Source organism: Rhea pennata, chromosome 1 (genome assembly GCF_028389875.1).
Source record: "Rhea pennata isolate bPtePen1 chromosome 1, bPtePen1.pri, whole genome shotgun sequence".
In the NCBI taxonomy this organism is placed as follows: Eukaryota; Metazoa; Chordata; class Aves; order Rheiformes; family Rheidae; genus Rhea; species Rhea pennata.
In genome coordinates, this window is record NC_084663.1 from 69,354,861 (window position 1) to 69,378,683 (window position 23,823).

The window sequence follows — 23,823 nt, forward strand, 5'->3', positions numbered from 1 at the left end:
TTTGAGATGAAGAGGGATTTTGTGGGGATATGGTGTTATTTGTAGGACACACACTTTGCTATGATTCTGATTCAAAGACTGTCTTTGCTGTGGCAATGCTGGCAAATGTAGGAAAGCTGCTTTGCTCATCTGTAATCTGTAATTCACTGTATGTTGCCTTCTCTTTTTTTCCTTTCTTTTTTTTTAAAATTTTTTTTTAGTCTTCTTAGCAGTAATCAGGTCTTTTCAATAAGACCAGAGGGTTAGGTCCTGTGATCTAAAGGCCCATTCTCAGAATCAAAACAGATATAAGGACCTTGAGAAGACCCCATGTGGGCAGCTGTGGAAAAGCTGAGCTCCTAAGCAAGAGGTACCATCAAAAGTTTGATAGGTATTGCAAAAAAAAAAAAAAAAAAAAAAAAAAAAAAAAAAAAAAGGCGAGATCAGACGTAAGTCCCACTTCTGAGTCTGGTGGTGGAAAAACTCATAAGAGTTCACTTCAGATTCTTTCAGTCTGAGCAGTTGTATAAAGGTCAAATAGTGCTGACGGTCTTGTTTTTTTTTAGGTAGAAGCAACAAAATTATCATTCTTGTGATGCATTATTTTACAGTATGAGAATAACTGTATTCCAGCAATTTGCATATGTGTGTAGGCATCAGGAAAGTGGAACTGGTCAAAGGATTTCAGATATCTACTTTCATTTGCAAAAAAAAAAAAGTCTGCTTTGTTAGAAGTTATATATGACTTTTCAGTTTGGTGAACAATATATCTGGAAAGAAATTGGAGAAAGAACTGAGAAGTCGAAACTTTTTCTAACATTTTTAAAAACCAAATGTTCATATTTAAGTAAAAATGAGGTATATCTTTTATTTTCTGAGGCTGAATGGGTTGCTTTTGATCTGAAACAGTTTTCTTAGGGGCAGTTTTCCTGTTGTGAGAAAAATGAAACTTTTTTGGTCTGACACCAAACTATTAAAAATGTCTAACAAAAAAAATGCATGTAATCAATAATTTCTTTACACAGCTTTAACCAGGAAACCTGTTTTTCTCTTTCCTACCCCTCTGTTTTGTGCTGATTTACTCTCAACACTTGGGAAGGTCACGCAGAGAGACATTTTCATGTTTGGCTCTGAGGGCATGCTCTAGAACTGTTTGAAAGATTATGTTTTTGCCCTGGATGTTTTCACTCGCAATCAATTTTCATTAAAAAAAAAATCATCAAAATACACATGCTTCCAAAAACAGGGGGACACAGTGGCTGCAGTCAGATGGAGAAGGACGGAGGGCAGCCTGGTAAGGAGAGGTGGAGAGAGGGATGTACCTGGCTGGGTGAGAAGTGGTGATGGGGCAATTAAATGGGATATCAAAGAATGTCTGTTTTGGGGAGGGAGAAGGCAAAACACTGTGGGAATGGCTGTCGTAGCATGCGAGGCACGAGTCTGACAGCGAGCGGGGAAGTCCCCGGAGAAACCCCAGCCCAGCATCGAGGGATGAAGCTGCTGTGATGCCTGCGCAGGACCCAAGGTCCCTGGTCTTTGCCAAACCGCCCGGGTCTCATCGCACCTGGTGACGTTACGGCCCCAAGCAAAGGCATCACGGCCACATTTAGAGCTGCACACTGCTAACGGGCATGTTTTGCTGGTTTGGTAGAGTTGCCTCGCGGCTCTTTATAACTTCAAGCTGCAACGGGGGGCTCTGCTCCAAGGGGTAAATGCGACTACCCCGTGCAGTCTTAGTTCCCTGTGGGTGCCAACATTTGCCCTCCGTGCATGGAAACCCAGGAAGCTGCTTCGAACTCGCTCTCTGTGGCATTTATCCCTCTTTTGATCCTTGTTTCCAGAGCCTGGTGCAACTGCATCAGTCCTGCAATGCAAGGGCCCTCTAGCAAAGGAATTGAGGCAGGATTTAGCTGCGTATGTAGGTTGAGATGAAAACGCTTCTTGGGAGCAAAATGCAGATCTGGTGTTTAGTGTTTTTCAAGGGGTATGTGGTGGTAAGAGCAAACAAGGGCAAGACTGCAAAAAAAAGTCTTGTTACGACTTGCCTTTTCTATATATTAAGTGTGTGTGTGTGTATTTAAAAAAAATAAAAGGAGCAGCAATTGTAAAGTCACTATCAGATTTGCAGAATTAACATTGCCTCTGAACCTCCAGAAAACAAACCCCAGCCAGTCAAACATGTAGAAAGTCGCAACAACAACAACAAAATTTTTAATCCCCCAATCTAGGAACAAATCAGAAACAAAACCACCCTCAGGGAAAGTAAACTAATAAAATAACCTTTTGCAAAGCCCCTGCCCTCAGCAGTGTTTTAATGCAAAAAAGAGGGCAGGAAAAGCCACAGATTCTCTTAAGTTGTGAGAGGCTTTGCTATTGCTAGTGATTTTATGGGGAGGGTGCTTGGCCGCTGCACTGGCGGGCAGGAATATAAAGCCGCGAGACAGATCCATATCTGCGAACAGAGTGCTTCAAATAATTTACAAATGCACCTTGGCTTTGTCTCCCTTAAATTGCAAGCGGTCAGTGAGACACCTTTTAATTTTCGCCTGCATCTGCACGCTTGCTTTCTTTGCTGGCTAAACGGCCAGTCTTGTAGGAACGGGCTGGAAAATGTTTAGGGGACGGGACGGGACGGCAGCGGGGTGTGTGTGTGTGTGTGTGTGTGTGGAAATCGTCCGAGCGCCGGCGTCTAGGCTGGGACTGCAGAGGAAGCTGAGGCCTCCAGCCCTGCACAGGAAGCAATCTTAGAGCAGGCCTTAAATGCCAGATTCCAGGCAGAGTTTAACTAACCACTGACAGCTCTGTAAACAAAGCAGGGACAAAAAGAGAACAGCTTTCCCTTTTCTGGTAGTCATTTTTGGTTTGGGGGCTGCAGGGGAATTCTGTAATACTCGGCTTGATGGGATATAAACCGAGGCTGAAAAGGCTTTGTATATGAAGAACTATAAAGGGGAAAATATTTCATGGACTAAATCATAAAGGAGAAGGTAGGGCACGGGGAAAATGCGTGGATTAAGCTACAAAAAACTATTGCTACTTTTAGTTCTTTGGGCAGGATTTATGCGTAGCTTGGCTCCTCCTGGGTGGTATTTAAAAGCTCCAGCTTCTTCTTTTTCTTCTTCTTTTTTTCCTTTCCCCCCTTTTTTATTTTTCTTTCTTTTCCTCTTTTTTCTCTTTTTCTTTCTTCCTTTTTCCTTTCTTTTTCATGTCTTTTTTTCTTTTCTTTTCCCTTTCTTTTTTCCTTTCTTTTTTCTTTCTTCTTTTTTTCTCTTTCTTTTTCACTTTTTCTTTTTGAAGGGGGGTGGGGACAGACGGATGGGGACTAGCTTTTGCAGAATGTTTATCTGTGCAACTGGAGAAAACAAGAAAACTCTTGAGCAGCATTTTTACTGCGTCCAGTAAAAACTGGAAGCTTGAAGTTAAAATCCTGCTAAATTCTTGCTATTGTTTGTAGGAAAAGACCTGTGATGTTACAAATAGCTAGTCTGCAGCTAGCAGATGTATACAGTCCTTACTTAAAGCATGTTGATTTAATTTTGACTAGGAAACTAAACTCAGGCATGAGCTATGTTTATCCTACCAGGCATTTCATTAATCTTGTTTATCTCAACAATACTGAGGAAGTTAAATTTCTTGATAGAAAATAGTTGCAGCGAAGATAACTAAGCTAAATGCACTCAGTAGGTTAAACGTATCCATTGTGTTTTCTCTCTCGTCTAAATGGTCATCTCCCTTTCAGATTTGGATCTTTTCAGAGCTCTGAACGCTTGAACACCCACCATGGATGACTTTGAACGCCGCAGAGAACTCAGGAGGCAAAAGCGTGAGGAAATGCGCCTGGAAGCAGAGAGGTGAGGTGTTACGTACGGAAAGTGGGTGCCAGTGGTTTGATTTTTATTAGCAGTGGCTTGGAGGATTTCTGCCTCAGTGTCCAGAGTACATGACAGCTGACCGAAGAGTCCTTGCTAATGATACGTGTTGTAAAGTGCCTCTAGTGAACATTGTGGGAGAGGCTGGAAGGCAGGGCTGTCTGGTGCCTGATTCCCTTAGGCGGTGGTACGTGCCCTGGCTTCTAGTTATTCTGGTACATGGTTGACTGTAAACACTGAAGGTGGACTGTGGCAAGATGAAATTATTCATAGGAAGACTCGTGCTCAGATGCAATGTGAGTGACTGTTCAGTGTACAGAAGGGACTGTGTTTATCTTTTCAGACGTAGTGCTAAAATTATAGGATATCGATTGAAAGCTGAGATGCAACAAACCCCTTGGTTTACATAGCACAGTGTATCTGTGAATTGTGTGCCGTGACTGTGCAATTACTATAGCGTTACTAGTGCCTGTCATATTTATCCATTTATAGCCACTTCATGTGGGCAACACAGGCAGCATTTGCTCTCAGTTGCTGCAGATTTACTTTGGTGCAAATGAGAACAGAACTGGGTATGATGATGTCAATTCATGAAAGAAACAATGTGAAAATATTGGGAGTGACATTTTATAACTTACCCCATTTTACACTGCTGCAGTTCCACTCATTTTAATGGAAGTTCTCATGATTTACACTGAAATAAGTAGGGAGAAAGTCAGGCTCCATATATATTTTTGTAAATCCTTCCTTGATAGAAGGATTTGATGTAGTATATTAAAACTGTAATGATTTTTAAAAATGGAACTTATGTATCACTGTTTGAGCACATTTTGGTTTCATTTTTGCATTTAGTTTTAAATGTGGACTTAATTTTTGTTTCTAGTTTTTTGTGTGCAGTTTCCCGTTGCTGTGGGGTTGAGTTGTGAGTGCTGTTGGAGAAAGCATATTTTTTAAAAACAGCTTTAAATGGAAGTCAGCAGAATGCAGTATCTAATATGTTTTGTTTGCCTATTTTGAGGTTTTTAGTAAAACCTTACTTACATAGCAGGGTTCTCTAATGGACGTTGATGGTATTTGGGGGGAGTCTCAGGTAGGTGAGATGCAGTAGCTGCCTTTCCTTTGAAACAAAGCGTTGCCCCGCTGAACTGAGTACGTGAGCTCTCGTCTGGCTGTAAGACGAATCTGCGAGCTCTGGAAAGCGGCAGAGTTGCCTGCAGATAAACAAACTCGCATGAAGTGCAGTGGCCAAAGGGAAATGAGGCAGGAGCCTTCCTTTGCAAAACTGACCTGGCCGACAACCTCCCCCAAGAGGCAGAGAAGCAAATATGCCATGGCACTAAGTTACCTTCTTCTCCCAGAAGGTTTCCCTCCAGGCCTGGGGCGGTATGTTTTGGTTGGAGCGCACTGGAGGAGTTTCGGGGCCCGTGCCAGCTTACCCTGCTCAGCTGGGTAAGCAGAGAGCTGCTGCACCAGCAGTATCTGGCTGGCACTTCTTATCGCGGCCCTCTTTTAGGCAGAAATGAAATGAGATGAAGTGAGGTGTGTGTGGTAGCTGTAAATGCTGGGCACATGCACCAATTGGAAAGAGGTCTGCTGTTTATCTGAGGAGTCAGAAATGTTCAGATTTATCGCATGCCAGAGGTTTGGACTGAGGCCCATTACACTGAATGTACATTCATTCCATATGCATCCATTTTAGCAGATTTTTAACAGCATGGTATAATGAGAGCACATGCTATTTATATAATTTTAGTCTACTTCTACTTTAGATTTCTTTCTTTTTTTAAGACTGAGACTTTAAGGTTTGTTACTAATACATATGCTTAGGTGCTTGTGGAGGATTCTGGGGGGTGTAGTCTAGGAAGTATTTTGTACTCTGGAAAAATGTCCCTTGAACATTCCCATAAAGTAATTCAAACTCTTTTACGTGTGTGTGGAGCCTGTGGAGCGATCTGGACATAAGTGATGTGGTGTAACCAGCTTGAGGATCCAATGACAGCTGCAGTGGGTTTGGAGCAGCAGAGTCTGCTGTAGAAATCCAGTATTTCCAGTGTACTGGTGAGTTATGGCATAGCCCTGCCACCCAGTGTGACTGATACATGTACCCTCCTGGGGCATCAGGAAGCGAAGTGGGTAGGCAAGACAGTGACAGCCTCTGCCATTGGAAACAACCCCCTTCCCACCCACACACCCATCCTTTTGGAAAATGTTGCAATGTCTTGGGCAAAATCCCTGTGGCAGATCTGCTGGGATTTTTGCTGGTAACCTTTGTGAAGGAGGTGAGATTCGTGGGAGCCCAGCTGGAGGAGCAGGGCTCAGGCTTGTTTCCCTGAATTCTGCTGAATTGCTGCAGGAGCACTCTGTGCCCTTTCCCACACATTTGAAGACTTATAGCAATAAATTGCTGTATGCCAAATCTTGCTGCACTCCCTCTGCTGCTGCCAGCTTCAAGCATTCAAGTATCATGAGTCAGACCCCTTAAAAGTCACAAGACTGCTTGAAAAATCTTGGGATCTTAAAAATAATTTAGTTTTGCCTTTTTATTTTTATTTTGCCTTAACAATAATAGAGCCTGATTCTCAAACGCTAATGTGACTCTTGGAGCTGGGGCTTCAGGAAACCTACCCTGACGGAGTGGAGTATCAGGACTGTTGGAGACGTATGTCTCTGTTGCTTAATACCAGTCAAATCAGAGCTGAGAGCAGCAGGCTTTAGGCAATTATTAGCAAATGAAAATGTCACAAGGAGTTCTTGTTGGTGAATTCATGTTTTTTGGGGCATTATCCTCACCTTTACAATTATGATGGCAAGGTGTCTGTGCACATGTCTTTTTCTCCTGTTGTAAGCCACAGCAGTATGCTTGTCTGGATGCTTTCAGGTGCTTTATAAAGTGAATTGTGTGTTCCTAAAGAATGGCATGGAGGCTGGAAATGTTCCTTTGTGCTGAGTGTTGGTACCTGCTGCAGTTTCAGGATGTTTCCCTGCACCATCCCATCAATGGGCTGTAGCCTTGCTATGAAGAAAGTGTCACTGATGGGAAGCATTTTTGCTGTGAGATGCAGAGCCAGATGATGATGTGTAGGTGGTAACATACTTGCTAAGTCTTCCAGGCACTATTTAGGCTTGTTTGATTCAAACAGTAAACCCAGAAAAAAGCCATAGCCAACAGCAGAATTTGTAATTCAGCTGGCTGCAGTGACACATTTTGCCATTTCTTGGGATAAAGCCCATCTTCTCAGCCTGCTGCCTGCGCTCAAGAGAGATTGAGGGGTGAGGATGTCTTCCAATGTGGACTGGGGCACCACATGCCTAAGAGGCAGTGTCTTGGCCTTGCTGGATCTTGCCCAGGAGGGAGAGACAGTGTGAGGACTGGTGAGGGTACAGGTGTCATCTGCTTCCCTAGTGTCTGTCAGGCTTGAGCTGCTGCAGATTGTTTTGTAAACTGATGGCAGTGACTCTCTTATATCTGATGCCCAGATAACCTTATGGCAAGTCCGATTCTTGAGGGCCGATGCTTAGGTATTGGGTTGTTTTTCCATTAGAAAGCAGTTGAAAATGTTGCTTTGTTGTGGTATGTGGCACTGGCCTTCTGGAGTGATGTGCCTAAGAGTGATCCCAAGGAAAGTGTTTTTCCCTATAAAGAGCAACAGTGTGATGCGCATTTGGCATGAGCTTTAGGTAGGCATTCATGCCGTGGCAAATGGAATATAATTTACTGCAGACTTGGAAATCTGCTGTTTCACAGGCATATTACACTGTTACCATTTCCAAGGTAAGCCACATGGCTTGGATCCCCTACTCAGGGCTACTTTGCCCAGGTGGAATATTTTTGGTTTTCATATTTTTGGGGTCTGTCTGGATGCTGAGCAGCCTGTTTGAAGCAGTAGCACAGACGCGTGTGCAGGGCACGTGCCAGGCAGCAGGCACGCAGCTTTGACCAGCTTTACTCCATGGTGTCAGATTTACTGTGTGTGGTCACTAACTCCAATACCTACTGGAAGAATGAGGCTTGCTGGGCCTAAGCTAGGAAACCCAAGACCAAAGTATGGCAGCTATAACTGTTGCAGTCTGCAAGCACTTTAGGTGTGGGTTGTAATGCGCAGCTGCAAGGTCACAGGAAACCAGACCCTACTGGCTCTACGGGTGATGTGAGGTGCTACATCTATGCAACTGATGTGCAACAGAGCAGAGGCTTTATCCAGCTTTTTAGTAGCAGGAGAAGCACCACACAGGGGCTGGTGATTATATAGGGCCCTGTGGGGCCCAGAGCTAACTGAAGTCAGGGGACGCTTCCTACTGATTTCAGTGGGCTTTGGATTAAGCCTTACCTGAGTGCTCCAGCTGGGAGATTTATGAGACAGTCTCATTGGCAGCCTTGACGAAGCTGGATGAACACCATGCCTGTCCAGCCACAGGGTACATGCTGTACTAGGGTGCTGGGGCCATCAGGGAAATGGGCTTACACTCACTTGACTGGAAAAAGCTCGTGAGTAACCAGAGCGCAGGGGACTGAGTGCTTTTCAGCGAGGGAAAACCAAATGCCATCTACTGCTTTGTGCCTCATTCTGGACAGTAAGAGATATTCTCTGGCCATCGAGTTTTGTCATTTTGATGTTAACATAACCAACACTTGAAGATTTCAGTCTAGGGCTGGGCAGCGTGTGTGCACAAGCATGAGCCTGTATGGGTGAGCCCAGAGGGGTGGTGTTTCTTCACAAATTTCTTGCTGATGCATCTTAGTCTTGCACATCTGTGTGCAGCTGCAGTATTGAGGCGAAATACTTCGTGAAGTGGCAGTGGAATGATTTCTGGATTTCAGGGTAATTGAGAGGAAAAATTGGCCCCTTGAACTCTTTAAAGAATAGCTCTCAGTCAGGTTAGTCTGTTTAGTACTTAAAGGTGTCGTTTTATTATTGGCTTACTCACCATTGCCTCTGCAGTGTATTTTCATCTCTTCCTGGTTTCAGCTATAGCTGAAAGTCGATCAGATAGCTAGCAAGTTGATCCAATTTGCCTCATTGCCATACAATCACTAAGGCAGACATCAGAAAGATCTTAGCGTCAGTGTCTTCGTTTAGCTGAAGCTTAACTTTGATTCTGAACCACAGTTTGCTCTGTGTAATGCTCTCCTGCAAGGATCTGCAGGACATTTCACAGAAAAGGACATGTATTGATCCTCCTGCTGTAGAAATACAGCAGAGAGAAGTGGCTCTTGAAAGTGGGTATTCATTGGAAAGACTCTAAAACCACTGTCTTTGTGGACTGTGTAGGATCTCCTGACTGGGGCAATGCCAATCATGACTACAGGACTAATCTCCTTGCAGATGTTTAGTAAGACATTATTAAATACACTGTAAAAGGGAGAGACTTGAACATCATTCACATTTACAACGTAAAAAGTTACAAAGGGAAGAACTTCTCACGTCATTTATTACATATACATTATTCCGTATTGTATTTGAATTAGTGTTACATGGACTGTAACAGGAAGCTCTTTAACACTCTTGTGGATAGGGTGTTCAGGAAAATACTACCATTAAACTCTGTGGTTCATCCTAACATTAGTTACTAAAGGCAGTTAGGTAAGTTTTTTTTCTTTCCCCTAACCACTCAATTACAAACTCTTTCCAGTCGGTCATTTAAACTGTTTTATAAGGCAATGAATGTGGTTCACTTTCATAGACATATGTTAAGGAATGCTCATAGAAACAACTCAGTTTGCAGAGTGGGGATAGAAGCAGTCTCCAATAGGCTGAAAGTCTCCTGCAGTGGTAGCTCGTTCAAAGTTAAAAGAGTTAATCCCAGATGGTTAATCCCCAAATTTATATTGGCACAACTGAGAAGCCAAGCCTAGAGAATTTCAGTCCAAACACGCAAAAGCAAATGCAGAAACGGAATTTAACATGGCTTGTATTTTGAGAGTGCTCCCACGGAGGCCAGTGTAACTGAGATAAACATACTAAGGACTAATTCACCAAGCTGAGAAGGTAAAACCAGCAGGATCAGACAGGTATGTCTTTGTAGGTCTTAATGAGAAATGCACTGGTTATCTTCTGGACCGGTAAGACAGAAGAGTTTTGTTGCTGGAGTGTCTTAATACTTCTGGAGAGCAATAGAAGTTATCCCTATCAGCCACAGAGAGTGGACAATTTGCATTCTGCTGTCCAGGACAGTTTAGGTGAAGATTAGTAAGCATTAACATTAGATCAACATTGAGTGACCATAGATAGCTTTTCAAATCACTTCTTGTTCCTGAAATGGAGTCATCTCTTGTACAAAGTGTACATCAGAGACAAATGTAGTGGTATCAAGGAGCTGATTGGGAAACATAACCAATTCTTTCCTGTCAGCCATTAAAAACTCAAACTCTCAGAAGGCAGAGATTGTGTGGTTGGTCCTAATAATTCAGAAATCTTAAATGGGTCTTCATTCCTTTCTTTAAAAAAAGACTGTGAGAGTTTAAAGTGAACTTACTTGATTCCCTTTTATTTATCCCCTGCTTTTTAAAACATAGGACTTGCCCAGGTCTTGTTTCAAAATACCTATCTAAATTTTTAAGATGAGTTTTGAGAGACCATGTTTAGATTCAGGCTTGTGTAAGTGAATGAACAATATGGTATTAATGTAAATTTTCAGGGAGTGCATGTTTAAACATAAGAGAAGCTGACTGTACATGCCTAATAGATAATTTTCTAGTGTTCACAATCTGTTTATTTCATAACACTACTTCCAAAAATGTTCAGCCTCTGTCCTCTTGAGGACTGTGCCTTTTTCTGGTCCAAGCCTCTCCTGCTACTTGAAAGAAGAGCTGTAATGCTTTTATCTCTCCATGCTGTCTTCATCTATCCTGAAGTTCTGAATTTTTTAAGGGCTTCTGCTCATTTTTCCATAAAATACTCACCTTTTGGAAGAGCTGAGACATGACATCTTCTGCCTAGGAGTTAAACATTTTTAAAAAATGAATAAATAAGATTAGAAGTCCATGAGGGTTGAGAACAAATTGAGGCAAAGTTGCTCCAGCTGTTAATCTGTCTTCACAGCTACCTTGAATTCCAGGACCGACAGGAAATATTTGGATTGTCAAAGTGAGTTTGGCCCTGCATTTTGCCATGAACATGGTTTCTGGAGTTCTTGGAGCTCATTCTTAACCCAGACAGAAAAGCATGATCCAGTGGCTCATTTAAGGCATTCCCTACTGCTGTCATTCTCAAACAGGGTGGATACTAGACAAATCTTTGCCATTGTAGCATTTCAGATGCCCTGGAGGAAATAACCAAACATACGCAAACCTGAGCAAAGCCTCACAGCTTAGTTTTACAGCCATTGTGTGTTTTGCAGATTATATTTTATTTAAATGTCTTGATGGAGGAATGTTTTATAAAAGAAGCTTTGTTCTTCCAAATAGCTAGACATGCAGAATGTAAACTTAACTGAGCTAACCCCACTGTAATTCCTATGCAGACAACAAAATAAGCTCCTTAGTATTTCAGATATTAATCCCACATGTATGTTAAGATCATTCTTTAATCTTTGTACTACATCTACCATACCAGCCAAGCTTTTAGGAGGAGAGCCCAAATCCAGTACCCAGACAGTTGGCAAAATGCCATGTCTTTCACCTTTTTCAGCAGAGTGGCAGGTTTTCTTTGGAAGCACCAAGGAGTGCTGGAAATTCTTGGGTGAAAAGTGCGCCCTCCAGCCTATAATCAGCTCGCCCACCTACTACCGTAGAGAAGTCTACTTTTGTGTTTCCTACTGTATTTTTATTAACTTTAACTAGACTGAAGTCTTTGATGAACTGGAACTTATTTAAATGCCTAATAGATATGGACATTGAGGCACAGCCTTTGGTGTTTGTTATTTCGAATTTTAGTGTGCTTATTTAAAAGGACATCATTTGAGAAGCAGTACAACATAATATTTTATCATGATTTGAAGAATTGGACTGAGACATAGGCACTGCACAAAGAAAAACATGAGGGTGAAGGAATGTACCTGGTATAGCAAGTATGTGTTAATGGCTGTCCTGCCATATCTATATGAAAAATGACAGCTCTTTAATATCTTATGTGCAAATTGACGGTATACACTCAATTAAGTTAAGGGTAGCCTGAAGCTGCCTTGCAGCTCTGCACATCTGTCATTGTACCTTCAAACAGTATAAATCATATCTATCATCAGAATTCTCTCATACAAAAAACTTCAGAAACATGAAATGTGAAAAGGTATGTTAATTGGTGTAAACTTTGTGAAGGCACAGAGCCTTTGAACTTTGCATAGCAGCCATGGCTGAGCTGTTTGGCATCTCTGACGATAGGTATGTAGTCCCTTGGAGGCAGGTGCAACACCTCAGCTTCCTCTGCAGCATTTTCTGTCCCTTGATGAGGAATACATGAGCCCTACATGCAGGTTACCTTCTGAAAAAGCTCAGTTAACTCAGTATGTCAGAGATAAAAGTAATTGTCCTAAAATAACCCAGAATAAAGGAGAGTCATTTCTTTGTAGCTAGGACTAAGATTTTTTGTTAGATTCTTTCTTAGGTCTCCCCCATTGTCATCTGTCTTGACAGCCAGTGTAAATTGTCAGATAGACTCTCATAAAGCATTGGTGTAGCTTACTAGATTCCTATCCCAGTCTCTCTTTGAAAATGGAAGCAGTTGATCTGTTTTTCTTCCTAGTAAGCATATGATTGACCTCTCAGCTGCTTAGACCCTGCCTGTGTACCTGATGTCCTTGATGCCTTTTCAAATGGAGGGTCAGCAAGTGCTGCTCGTTCCTATTCCTATGGCCTGTTCCTTCTAGCAGCCACTGCCACCACAGGTTGGTTTGCTAGCACAGCCATCCCTGCTGTTGACAAAGAAGGAAGGTGGGAGCAAAGTAAGCAGATTTGCTCCAGACTACCTCCCTGCTGCAGCAGCTGGTTAGCCCCATAGGATGAACAGCTACTTGTGGATAGTGGGATCATGGCTTGGACTTGGATTGGGGCTCCCGAATGCAGATTTGAACTGCCCTGCCTACATGGTAACACGCTGCCCATGTAGTAACACAATATTGCCACTGGAAGAGGTGTTGAGTAGAGGTTGCTGTGGAAGGAGAGCATCAGTGTTTTTTAATTTGTTCTTTTGCCTTAAGAAGTATGGAGTAAATGAAAATGAATCTCTAAAACTTTAAAAATCCAGGCTTGGTTGCATGTGATGTCTCAGCTATAGCATTATAATGCCTTCCTTTTAGTGAGTAAGAACATTATTGAACTTCTTGTTCAGGTGTGTCTGTTCTTCAGGGCATTGTAGGCTTAGAGAGGTAACAGTTATTAGATGGAAGCTCCAATTTTTACCCAACTTTGGGACTCTTGAGAGAGTGATATGAAAATTAGTTAAGCCAGTGAGTTTCTAGGAGCATCTGCTTCTCAGTGTGAGTGTGCATTTTATTAACGTCTTTATGATCTAATATCTGAAATTAATAAAGATAATCAGAAGATTAGATTTTCCTTTAAAAAACTGAGGCCTATTTGTTTGCAGGGATGATAGATTAAATGAAGTCAAATGCTAAAAAGTTTTACAGACGAATAAGCATAGTATGTAAACTTGGCAGCTTGGGCAAAGTTACCCTTTCATAGTTCAGTTGAAAGAGCTGTAGAGGAAAAATGTGATTTGCAAATGAAACTCCAAACGGATTTCAACTTGTACAAGCATCTCATTTGGTCAATTAACTCCTGCAATTTTGGCTTTGTGCCTTTAAACAAACCTGTAATTACTGAACATAACTGTCTATAAGTAGCTTTATTTCTCTCTTCATAACCTGCTTATTAGCTCATGGTAAATAAAGAAAATCCCTCTTGCCGGCAGATTGTCCTTGTGTGTGATCAAGGTCTTTCACAGAGTGAATTGAGATGTCAGATGGATATGATTCTTGGGCAACTTAATTTGTCAATACACAGATCGAAAAATTTTCCTGCCCAGAAATAAGGTCAATGGACAATTGCTTCCTTAGAAAAGAAATCTGGTGACAACACGATCCCCAAGGATAGTGGCATGGAGTGTCACCAGACGGTGAGGTTAACAAAGCCAGACAGCTACAGGTTAGAAAGCACGAGAGTTGTGTCAGCCGTGCGGCTGGGCCTTTCTCTTCCCAGGGAGCAGGGAGGGTGATGGCAAGTAGAAAAGGAAGCGGGATGCTTCTCTTTTGGTTTATTGGAAAGCATTAAATACACCACACACTAATGTATGGTGTATTTAATAGTTAAAGATCAGCTTCATCTCGACTGACATTATGGATGTTGTTTTTCTCCCTTTTATGTCCAAGGCTGTTGGTTTGACTAAACAAACTTGTGTCTTATTAGTCTTAGTTGGACAGAAATTTAGAAGTCTGTTGAAGGAAAGCCAGCAAGTTTGTCATGCTGACATAGAAAATCAAGGGAAGGCCATAATTCAACAGCTATTTGTGACTGTCTTCATTTAAAGAAAAGACTATACACACACACAACAAAACCAAACTTATTCTGTCTAGATCTTTCCACTTTGAAAACTGCTTAAAACATGCCTCAATTTGATTTAAGGTAACTAGTGAACCATTTTACAGAGGGGACAAAAATTAAACCAACAGTGATCACTGCTTTAGTAAGAGGTTATCTTCCAGGCAGACTATATTTTTTCTTGTGATGAAGCCGTAAGCGACTTGCTGGAAACTGGTACTCAAAAATGGGGCTTCTGCAGTGGTTTCATTAAGTTCCTTCTAGTTCTCTTTTCCACTAGCATGAGACCGCATCTTGTCTACCATTGTTTAGACTGATTCACTTGAACAAGTGCTCACTTCTTTGTGAGCCCTCTTCTTATGAATTAAACCTGATATGTATCATGGTAAATTTTTATATGCCAATTAAGTGCACACAGCGGAAAGTAACCAAATTACCGTGACTCAGGTTACTGCTTGTCAGCTGAGCCTTTTGCAAACAGGAGTATCGTATTGTAAAACAGCATGGGAGGGTAAGCCTATTGACATTTAGACTATGAGGTTTACATAGATTAAACTCAGTTAATTTCAAACCACATGTGAGGTAAACTTCTGCAACTTCTGTGTGCAGACAAGGCCTGTGCGACTGTGTTGAGGAGCGCTGGTGTTGGGCCCGAGGTCTGCCTGCTAAGGTGTCAGTGTAGATCTTCACTGTAGCATTTTTCATGCAAATCCTGCCTCTGCCTGCTTACAGCTGCTTGCTGCTTCTGTGAACAAGGCTCTGCAGAGAGATTGGAGGCACAGACACAGACCTACTTGCAATCCTTTCATGCTACTGTATTGTTTGAGGTTAAGTGTAGATTAGGGGAGGCTGATACTAAGTGGGTGGATCAGTTATTTTGCCTGTCCACTAACCATTGCTGCCCACATGGCAAGAGATGGAGAGTTCAAAGACTGCCTGCAAGCCTCTGTGGAATTAGCAGATGGCTACAGATATTCATTGTCATGGCAGTAGGATTCCCGCAAACTCCAGGATTGTCAGCTTGGACTATTGCAACTAGCCATTTCAAAGGAGTATCCTGCAAAGATAAATGGAGAGATAAACTAGAAAGAAAAATCTGAGCAATGTGACTTCTAAAATTTGCAAATGAGCAAAGCACTACAGGAGTGGCTTGAGAACGTATGCACCTAGCTGCTTGCTCACAGGACATACAGCTTCTTACGGCAAAAGGATTTTTCTAACCTGAATCTAATAGCTTAATTCTCAAAAACATGCCTTTTTCTTTTACCTAAGTTAAGCAAAATTGTGCCTTGTACAAGCAAACAGTGCTTACAGGAGAAAGCCAGTTTCATTTATAAAATCACCAGCCCTCCAGTGAAACAGGGAAGATGAAATGCTCTATGTATCAATCCTGAGTATTTCTGAAAAGAGTTGTTATAATACAGTGGTGATAAGCAGTGAAGATGGTCCTAGTGTAGAATGCTAGCATGTCCTCTAATTAAAAGCATCTGTATTTTTGGGCAGAGAAAAGGAAGGAGGAAGGTATTAATGACTTCTAGCACAATAGACTTTTTGGTGACAAAACCACACCTTAGAAAATTTTTCAGTGGCTATCATCTAAGTTCAAAATCTCAGCAAATACTAGTTACCAGATTTTCACAAAAATGCTCACAGTAGAAAGCCAACAACCAAAAAAATCGTCTTTACTCCACCCATTTATAGCTTACAAGCTCACAAAAAGACCAGATCACAGTGGAGACTTGAGTGGCGAGCCCTTTTCCTGATACTCTGTACATAATGATTTCTGTCCTTATGCCCCCTAATGAGATGATTATGCCATTGCATTCAGATGGCAGATCATGCCATTCCTTAAGATGAAGTTCCCAACATCCAGTTGAATACCCTTTTCCCCACGCTGACAACTTCTGTGTCTGGGCTGAAAGGAAAAATCCATGTTGTGCATTTTTTACGGATAAAGTGGTTGAACAGGTATTTTCACAAGTCCATGCTGTCCCTGGCAATAACAGTATTCTAGTTTCTTTAACACTGATTTTATTAGCCTGCACCTGCTAAGCTGAACAATCCCCGCAGCTTCACGAGCTCATTTTCAGTCTGAGCAAAATGACAGCTTTTTCTGGGTCCTCTTATGCAGAACATTCCCGAGATTCTCCAGCCGGCTGTTACTGCAGTGTCTTAATAAGGCAGCGCAATAGCCCTGACAGACAAGTAGGTGGCTTTTTTAAACACTCGCCACACATAGATTCCTTTTATGGTCCAGCTTGCACAGTGGGGTATTCCACTGAAGGGCAGCCATACGGATAGCAAAGTGCAACCCGCTGCAGCACGCGTTTTGAGCACAGGCATCATGTGTCTGGTGTCACAAGTACATGCTGCTCTGAAAAGGAGTTGAAAAACAGCCAGGAAGGGAAATGCAGAAAGAGGGAGACTGCAAAGTGCAGCATTTTCTATGGATGCCATTGCTATTGCTGCGCTCACGCCAGCTGCACAATGTAGTTGCAAATGTTATGTGCAGGATACATGTGCATGTGCTGGATTGGTATTTTGTAAAAAATGCCTCTAGACAGCTCCTCAGCAGGGTTTCCTGGTTCAGGTCACCTCATAGCAATTCCAAGGGCAAATTTTCATGTCATGCCCGTGAATTTGACTTTTCATTCTTGCAACAAATGGGATAAAACGCTAATGACCTTTTCAAATCAGTGAGTTACGATGACCTGAGGGGTTGTCTCTACTGGAATGCCACGAGATGAATTTGTTTAAGCAACAGAGGGTTTTTTTCCCCCTTACTCCCATACAAGTGAGTCTTTTCCCTCATTAATGCATAATTGTCATCTTGCACTGGAGGGTTGCCTAAGTTCCTCAGGGCCTATTGTCTTATTTCTCACCAAAGTGTTTTGTGCAATGAATGAGTCATTTTAATATCCTAAATAGAAGGAATGTATTAGTGATTAATATGAGAAAAACCTCTACTAAACAATGAAAATCTCATCATGTTTTGTCAGAGCTGAATGTATATACAGGATATACCTAAACTGAATGAAGAAAATAAATCTTCAAGGCAAACCAGAAATGTTTAGGCCTATTCAGTTGGTCTGTAATCTAATTTTTCTTTTACTGATTACTGTCAGATGGACTAATACAATACCTAATAAACCATGAAACAATGGCAGACTTTAATTGTGTCATCAGCTCTGACACTGTTTGAGAAGAGAAGCACCTTAAGGTGTTGTTTTGGTGACTCACATCTTAAAAGTCTAACTTTCTTCATCTGTTTCTCTGTTGTTTAGCTGGCTCCATCCTGATTTCACCTATCATGCTCACATCATAGTTATAATGAGATCCTGATGTAGTGACTTTGATATTGTTATAGGTCTTGCATGTTTGTGGTTATGCTGACTTAGGGGAAATGTGACTTTCTCAGTCTGTTGGCTGTATGGTTTTGCTGGATGTAATGTCTTGCTTTGAGAAGATAATGGCATAAATGCACAGAAGTGGAGCAAAGATCACAACACATGCAGTCTGCTTGATGAAAGCTTTTAAATTCTTGTCAATGCTTGCTGATAACAGAGGAATTCTAAAACAGAAACATTTTTTAAATAATACAGTTTAGAGCAAGAAAGGCTTAAGGAAAGTTTTAGCCCTCTAGCTAAACTCAGAGAATCTATTTAACAGGCTGTCATACTGTCATACTGCTTGCATGTTATGCTATGTACAGTGTATTACAACTCATTTCAGCCTGAATCATTTTCTTCATTGGTTGTGTGTGTTTAGCAATTACTCTGTATTTAAGGGATTGGTATAGCTGAGAGCAGAAATCATCTGTCCTGTCCTCATTATAGTACTGGAATAAAATATTGGTAAGATGTCTTGGTGACTAGGAATGACTTTTCTGTCACCAACCCGTCTTCCTTTATTTATTGGTTGTTCTTCCCTCAACTTGCGCTGTACCCTGTCATCAGTTTTTAAGCCAAATTCTTTATGAAAGTCAATAGGGAGTCCTGCGCAAAGGGAAATGACATAATGTTGCCCTTTCGTCCTACCTACAGAGAAGCAGACTTGGGAAAAATGCACATTTTCCTAATTACTAAGCCCTGAATTTACAGCATGTGTTCATTTTCTATCGACATCCGGCAGCTACCCTACATATTGTAAATCGGGCCATTTGTACTCAAGACAATTGTTTTTAATAAAAATATTCTGAATGTTGTCCTTATTTGGATTGCATATGGTAAATGTTGAGGTCTTCACTGCTCTGAGATAAAGAATTTGCCATTTTTATGAGACACATTGAATGTTCGTAGCTAAAATGTCTCCTTGTCCCACTTGACTGCACAATGAATTTGTAGGCTGCCATGTTTTGCTCAAGCAGTAACTGCATTTTATTAGAGATGTATTTCTCCAGAGTTTGTAATGCGCATTTGGTATGAAAGATACTTTTGTACATGTAAGCTATTATTATCTGAACTATCAGCTTCTACAGGAGATGGGTTGCAGGTATTGTACTAAATGGCTCACTTTCGTAGTGTCTTCAAGCTGCTTTTCTGCAGGGCAGGATATACAGAGCTGTGGAAAGAGTTTAAAATGAAAACCTTTTTAATAAGATAATCTCTCTGCTAGTTAGAATTAGGATTCAGACTTTTTAAACCTTAAGTATATAAGTAAATGAATTAAGTATGTAAGTGTAAGGACGTAAACATGAAGAATCATACAATCATAGAATCAGTAAGGTCGGAAGGGACCTCTGGAGATCATCTAGTCCAGCCTTCCTGCTCAGCACGGTCACCTAGAGCATGTTAGGCAGGGTTGCATCCAGGTGGGCCTTGAAGATCTCCAGAGAAGGAGACTCCACAACCTCTCTGGGCAACCTGGTCCAGTGCTCCGTCACTCTCACAGGGAAGAAATTCCCCCTCACGTTCAGGCAGAACTTCCTGTGCTTCAGTTTCTGCCCATTGCCTCTTGTCCTGTCACATGGGACAACTGAAAAGAGTTTGTCCCCGGCCCCTTGACACCCTCCCTTCAGGTACTTGTACACATTGATAAGATCCCCCCTCAGTCTTCTCTTCCCCAGGCTGAAGAGGCCCAGCTATTGCAGCCGTTCCTCATAGGGCAGATGCTCCAGCCCTCTGATCATCTTCGCAGCCCTACACTGGACTCTCTCCAGTAGCTCCATGTCTCTCTTGTACTGGGGAGCCCAGAACTGGACACAGTACTCGAGATGAGGCCTCCCCAGGGCTGAGTAGAGGGGCAGGATCACCTCCCTCCACTTGCTGGCAACACTCTTCCTAATGCATCCCAGGATACCATTGGCCTTCTTGGCCACAAGGGCACATTGCTGGCTCATGGTCAGTCTGTCACCCACCAGCACTCCCAGGTCCCTCTCTGCAGAGCTGCTCTCCAGCAGGTCAGCCCCCAGCCTGTACTGGTGCCTAGGGTTATTTTTCCCTAGGTGCAGGACTCTGCACTTGTCCTTGTTGAACCTCATGATGTTCCTCTCCGCCCAGCTCTCCAGCCTGTCCAGGTCTCTCTGAATGGCAGCACAGCCCTCAGGTGTGTCAGCCACTCCTCCCAGCCTGGTAGCATCAGCAAACTTGCTGAGGAGGCACTCCGTCCCCTCATCCAGGTCATTGATGAACAGGATGGGACCCAGTACTGAGCTCTGGCGGAAAACTTGGCCAGAGGAGACTACTTCAAAAGGAACCACAAGTGATCCCTTTCCTGGGAAGAATAAGGCCATTTTAACTCTTTTTGCTCCTTCCTTTTAACACTACTATGCCTGTCTTTTGATATAAACTGCTTGCATAGCCTCATAACCATAGCCTCTGAGGTCTCATCAATTATTTACTTTGTGTATATATCCCCGCATCATCCAGGTAATGTGGTAGTGCTGTTCCCTTTGCTTTCCTGGTAGGGAACTGAGAGAGACTCCATATCATAGCTAAAACCTAGCAGAGGGAATGGATGAATCCTTTTGCTTTGCTCTTTGTTTATTAAATTATTCTCCAAGCTACAGAATTTGGAGAATGATGTTGAAATCACCAACACCCAGAAGTTTCCAGGGCCATCCACTTGGTTCAGGGCTTTTTTAGGAAGAAAAACCATGGAAAAAGAGATTTGGGGGTAGGCAGTAAGAATCCATCTCCACAAGTTTTAAGGTCTTTTGATTGGAAGTTGGCTCACCTCTGCTAATTACATTTAATAACAACTCTACGTACATTTTATTGCATGGAAATTTGGATTCGGAGCCATTGTTTATCTTTGCCACTTACTGACTGTTGACTCTTGGATGTTGATGTAGAGATGTCATGGAAAAGGCTTTAAGTGTGTTGACTGGTGATTTCCTCTGGCAAGGGATGAAGACTAGATTGATAACCTGATAATACTGGAGCTATTAGCTGTTCTATGGTCGGCTCTGAGATGGCATGAGCTGATTTGCACAGCCTAAAAAGTGCTTGTGAGGCAACTCTATTCTTATTTCCACAAACACTTCCAGCAGTTGGAGGAGGGTAACAGCACTTCTTGTAGCTCCTTTTCACAGTTGTGTGTGGCATTTCATCTGCTATACCTTTTGTTTAAGGACAGGTTACAGTATCTGCTACATGTTGATTCAAACTTTTAGTCACGACTTGAATGGTCAGTGGATAGGGCACTTTAATGCAATGCAGTGTGTCTGTGTGAGAGAAGGATGTGGAAGACATCTGGAGACTTGTTCTGGCCAAAACTAACAAACATGATGTTGATTTTTTTTTTCTTTGGAGGGGGAAAGAAATCAGAAAATAGGGCAAGAGTAATACCAGACCCTTTGACTGAAGATACATTTCTGCCATTTGTGAACTGGATTCACCATCTGGGATAGCATCTAAGGCAATTATCAGATTGTTACTTCTACTCTGTTTCTTCTTTTTTTTTCTATTTTTTTTAAGCCAGAACCATGTTCCTGTTTCTTGTAAATGTGCCTTTGTCATCACAGGTTTAGGTTGTCATAACACATTTTACCTCAAGCTCCATCTTTAATCACTTAGTGGCAGACCTGGGAATAGAACCCACGTTGCAGATGCTGGACCACATTGTCTAAGTATAGCAGGGAACAGCTGTGAGCTTTCTTGCAGAGTAGCCTGGTTGCCTGCAAGCTGCATTTTGGGCATCTCATAACCAAGGGCAAATGCAACTTCACCTTTTAATAAAAAGCAGTGTGAATTTCAAAAGACAGAACTGCTTGCAACTTTGTGCAGAACAGAACATGGCAGTTCAGACTGTACTTAGTGAATGTTGTGAGCAGGTAATAAATTAAGACTTTCAGGAAAAAAAATAAGCCACCTATATAACTTGACTCCATTTGCTAGACTTCCTCCTCCCAATCTCCACTCCCCATTATTTATCGATTAAATATGCTGAGTAGTGAGCTGCTGACCACAGAATTGGGGAGGGGGTGGGATAGCAGTTATTATCCTGTTCCAGCAACCATAATACTAGATACCAGAAAGAATGCGAGTCAGATGTAGATGATGCTGTTGAGTTGCTATTGGTGGAACAGAACATACTGTACTATCCAGCTATGGTCTTTGCTTTGTCTAAAACCATATACTACGACTGAAATGTGGATGTCAGTCTGTAGCATTTGTGTGGTTTATAGGCTCCACATTACGTCGCTGAACTGCTTGCAATAGATTAAACTACCCTTAAAATTCCATGTCTCAAGACAGTTTATTTTGCTGTGCTAACTTTCCTCTGCTTCCACATAGAGTTACATACAAGCAAAGAGAGTCTTATTATTCAGGCAGATGAAGATTCCTATTTGTTGTTCCTTTTGTGAGAAAAGTTGTATTGTCTTCATCCTTACAAAAAATGGATGAAAATGTGTTTGTTTTTCAAGAAAGCCTATGCTGGTAGGAGATTTCAGTGAGTGTCTGGGAGCTAGGAAGGAATGTTGAAGACTAGAGAAGTTATCCTGTATCATTTTTTACCAATAAAAATGGGGAGGAGGGAAAGTTCTACATTTCCTGCAAGATGACGATGAGCAGCTCTAGTTTTCTCCGGATGAAGAAAATTCTCTGAAGTGGGAAAATTGTTCCATTAAGAAATAAAGTTAGTGGCCTTGCTTACTAGTACTGAGCTCTGAACAGCAAATTCTGAGGGCAAATAACGAACAGGGCAAATGTTTTTGGAGGGGAAGGGGTAGATGTTATCAGTGTGAAACGTTCACTGCTGCAGTTTGAATCACTTGGCTGTTCACATTCTTTCCTTTGCAGAAGCTAAAGCATCCTTAGCAGCCTCTCTTTTTTTGATTAGGTACACTTAACTTCAAATCAGTGGTGTTTCAAGTCTATCTGGAGTTACAAATTAGAGAATAGCAACAAAAATTTGAACTGACTCTGAACTCAAAATGAGTTTAAACTGTTCTTTTCTTGGACGGAAACAATCAAAATCATTACTTTAAAGTCTCTAATTCAAATCTTAACTTTATTTGAAGTAGCCAAACACAAGCCACATGCAAGCTGAGCTAAAAAATATGTATTACTTGAATCTGATGATCAGAACTTGCATTTTGTGATCAGAGCTGTACTGTAAAGGTGAGGGACTTAGGCACTAAAGAGAAGGGTCTTTACTCCTAAATTCTTGCAGTTTAATGAATTAGCACTGGGTGAATACGGCTAATAGAAAGACAATACATACAGTAAAAGTCAGGTAATTACAACTAGCATAATCAAACTATGCAATTAACTGTGTAGTCATTAGAAAATGGGATCCAAGCATTATACTGAAAGAAGGGCTTTATAGGGAGATCTGAAAAGAGATCTTTCTCAAATACTTGTGCACTCCAAGATGCACATACTGAGACCTGAAGCCAAAAAAGAAAGGATATATTTCTTGAGTGGGATTAAAGTGGATTCTCCCATTCCTATCACAGGTGTACCCTGCCCTAAAACCTTGTCTGCAGTACCTGCAGTCCAGTACTATGCAGTATCTCAGTGAAGTCTTGCATAGATTTAAACAATATTATTTTCAAATGATTCTTTAAAATTCGTTTTGCCTTGTTTAAAGCCGAAGGCAACAAAGACACAGAAATAGTAAGAATATAAACTGACAGCCACTGGAGTTTATCAGACCCTCTTTCTTTCAAGGCCTACAGGTGATCCCTGTCTTTTTCCTCTTTGTTCACGTTTTCTTTTGAATGTCAAGTGCCTCAAGACTGACAAAGTTTTCTATGTGATGCAGCGATTGCTTCTTGAAATCTTACTTTGAAACCTCCACCAGGTCTAATGGCCTTCGAAGAAGCTGATTTGTGTCTTCTTTTGAAAAAGTCACCCAAGGTTCCTATTACTGCCAGTGGCTGCAGGGTATCCTTACTTACACTATGTTTTTCCTTCCCCCAAAGACCAGCACTAGCAAAAAGATTTCAAAGTAGAATGAGCTAGGAAAAAACGTAGAGCCTCCTCTCCAATGAGTTCTGGGCAAACTGTTCCTTGTGACTTCTGCTGGAGCTTGGGCAAGCCCCAGTTGGTTTCCCAG

At 41.8% G+C, this 23,823-nt stretch overlaps 1 protein-coding gene across 12 annotated transcripts in view; it reads left to right on the forward strand.

The window, feature by feature from the left end:
* Positions 1 to 23,823, forward strand: part of CALD1 (caldesmon 1) — a 197,220-nt gene that overhangs the window by 97,504 nt on the left and 75,893 nt on the right. For 10 of the 12 annotated variants that reach the window (XR_009960259.1, XM_062591030.1, XM_062591054.1 and 7 more), the window contains one exon: positions 3,719 to 3,830. Coding sequence is in view for 11 of the 12 variants with exons in the window: in XM_062591030.1 (XP_062447014.1) it covers positions 3,760 to 3,830 (71 nt within the window). In the remaining variant the exon portion in view is untranslated. Of the gene's footprint in view, positions 1 to 2,783; positions 2,967 to 3,374; positions 3,398 to 3,718; positions 3,831 to 23,823 lie in introns of those variants that run through there. The other 2 variants (XM_062591039.1, XM_062591062.1) reach the window with 2 other exon arrangements.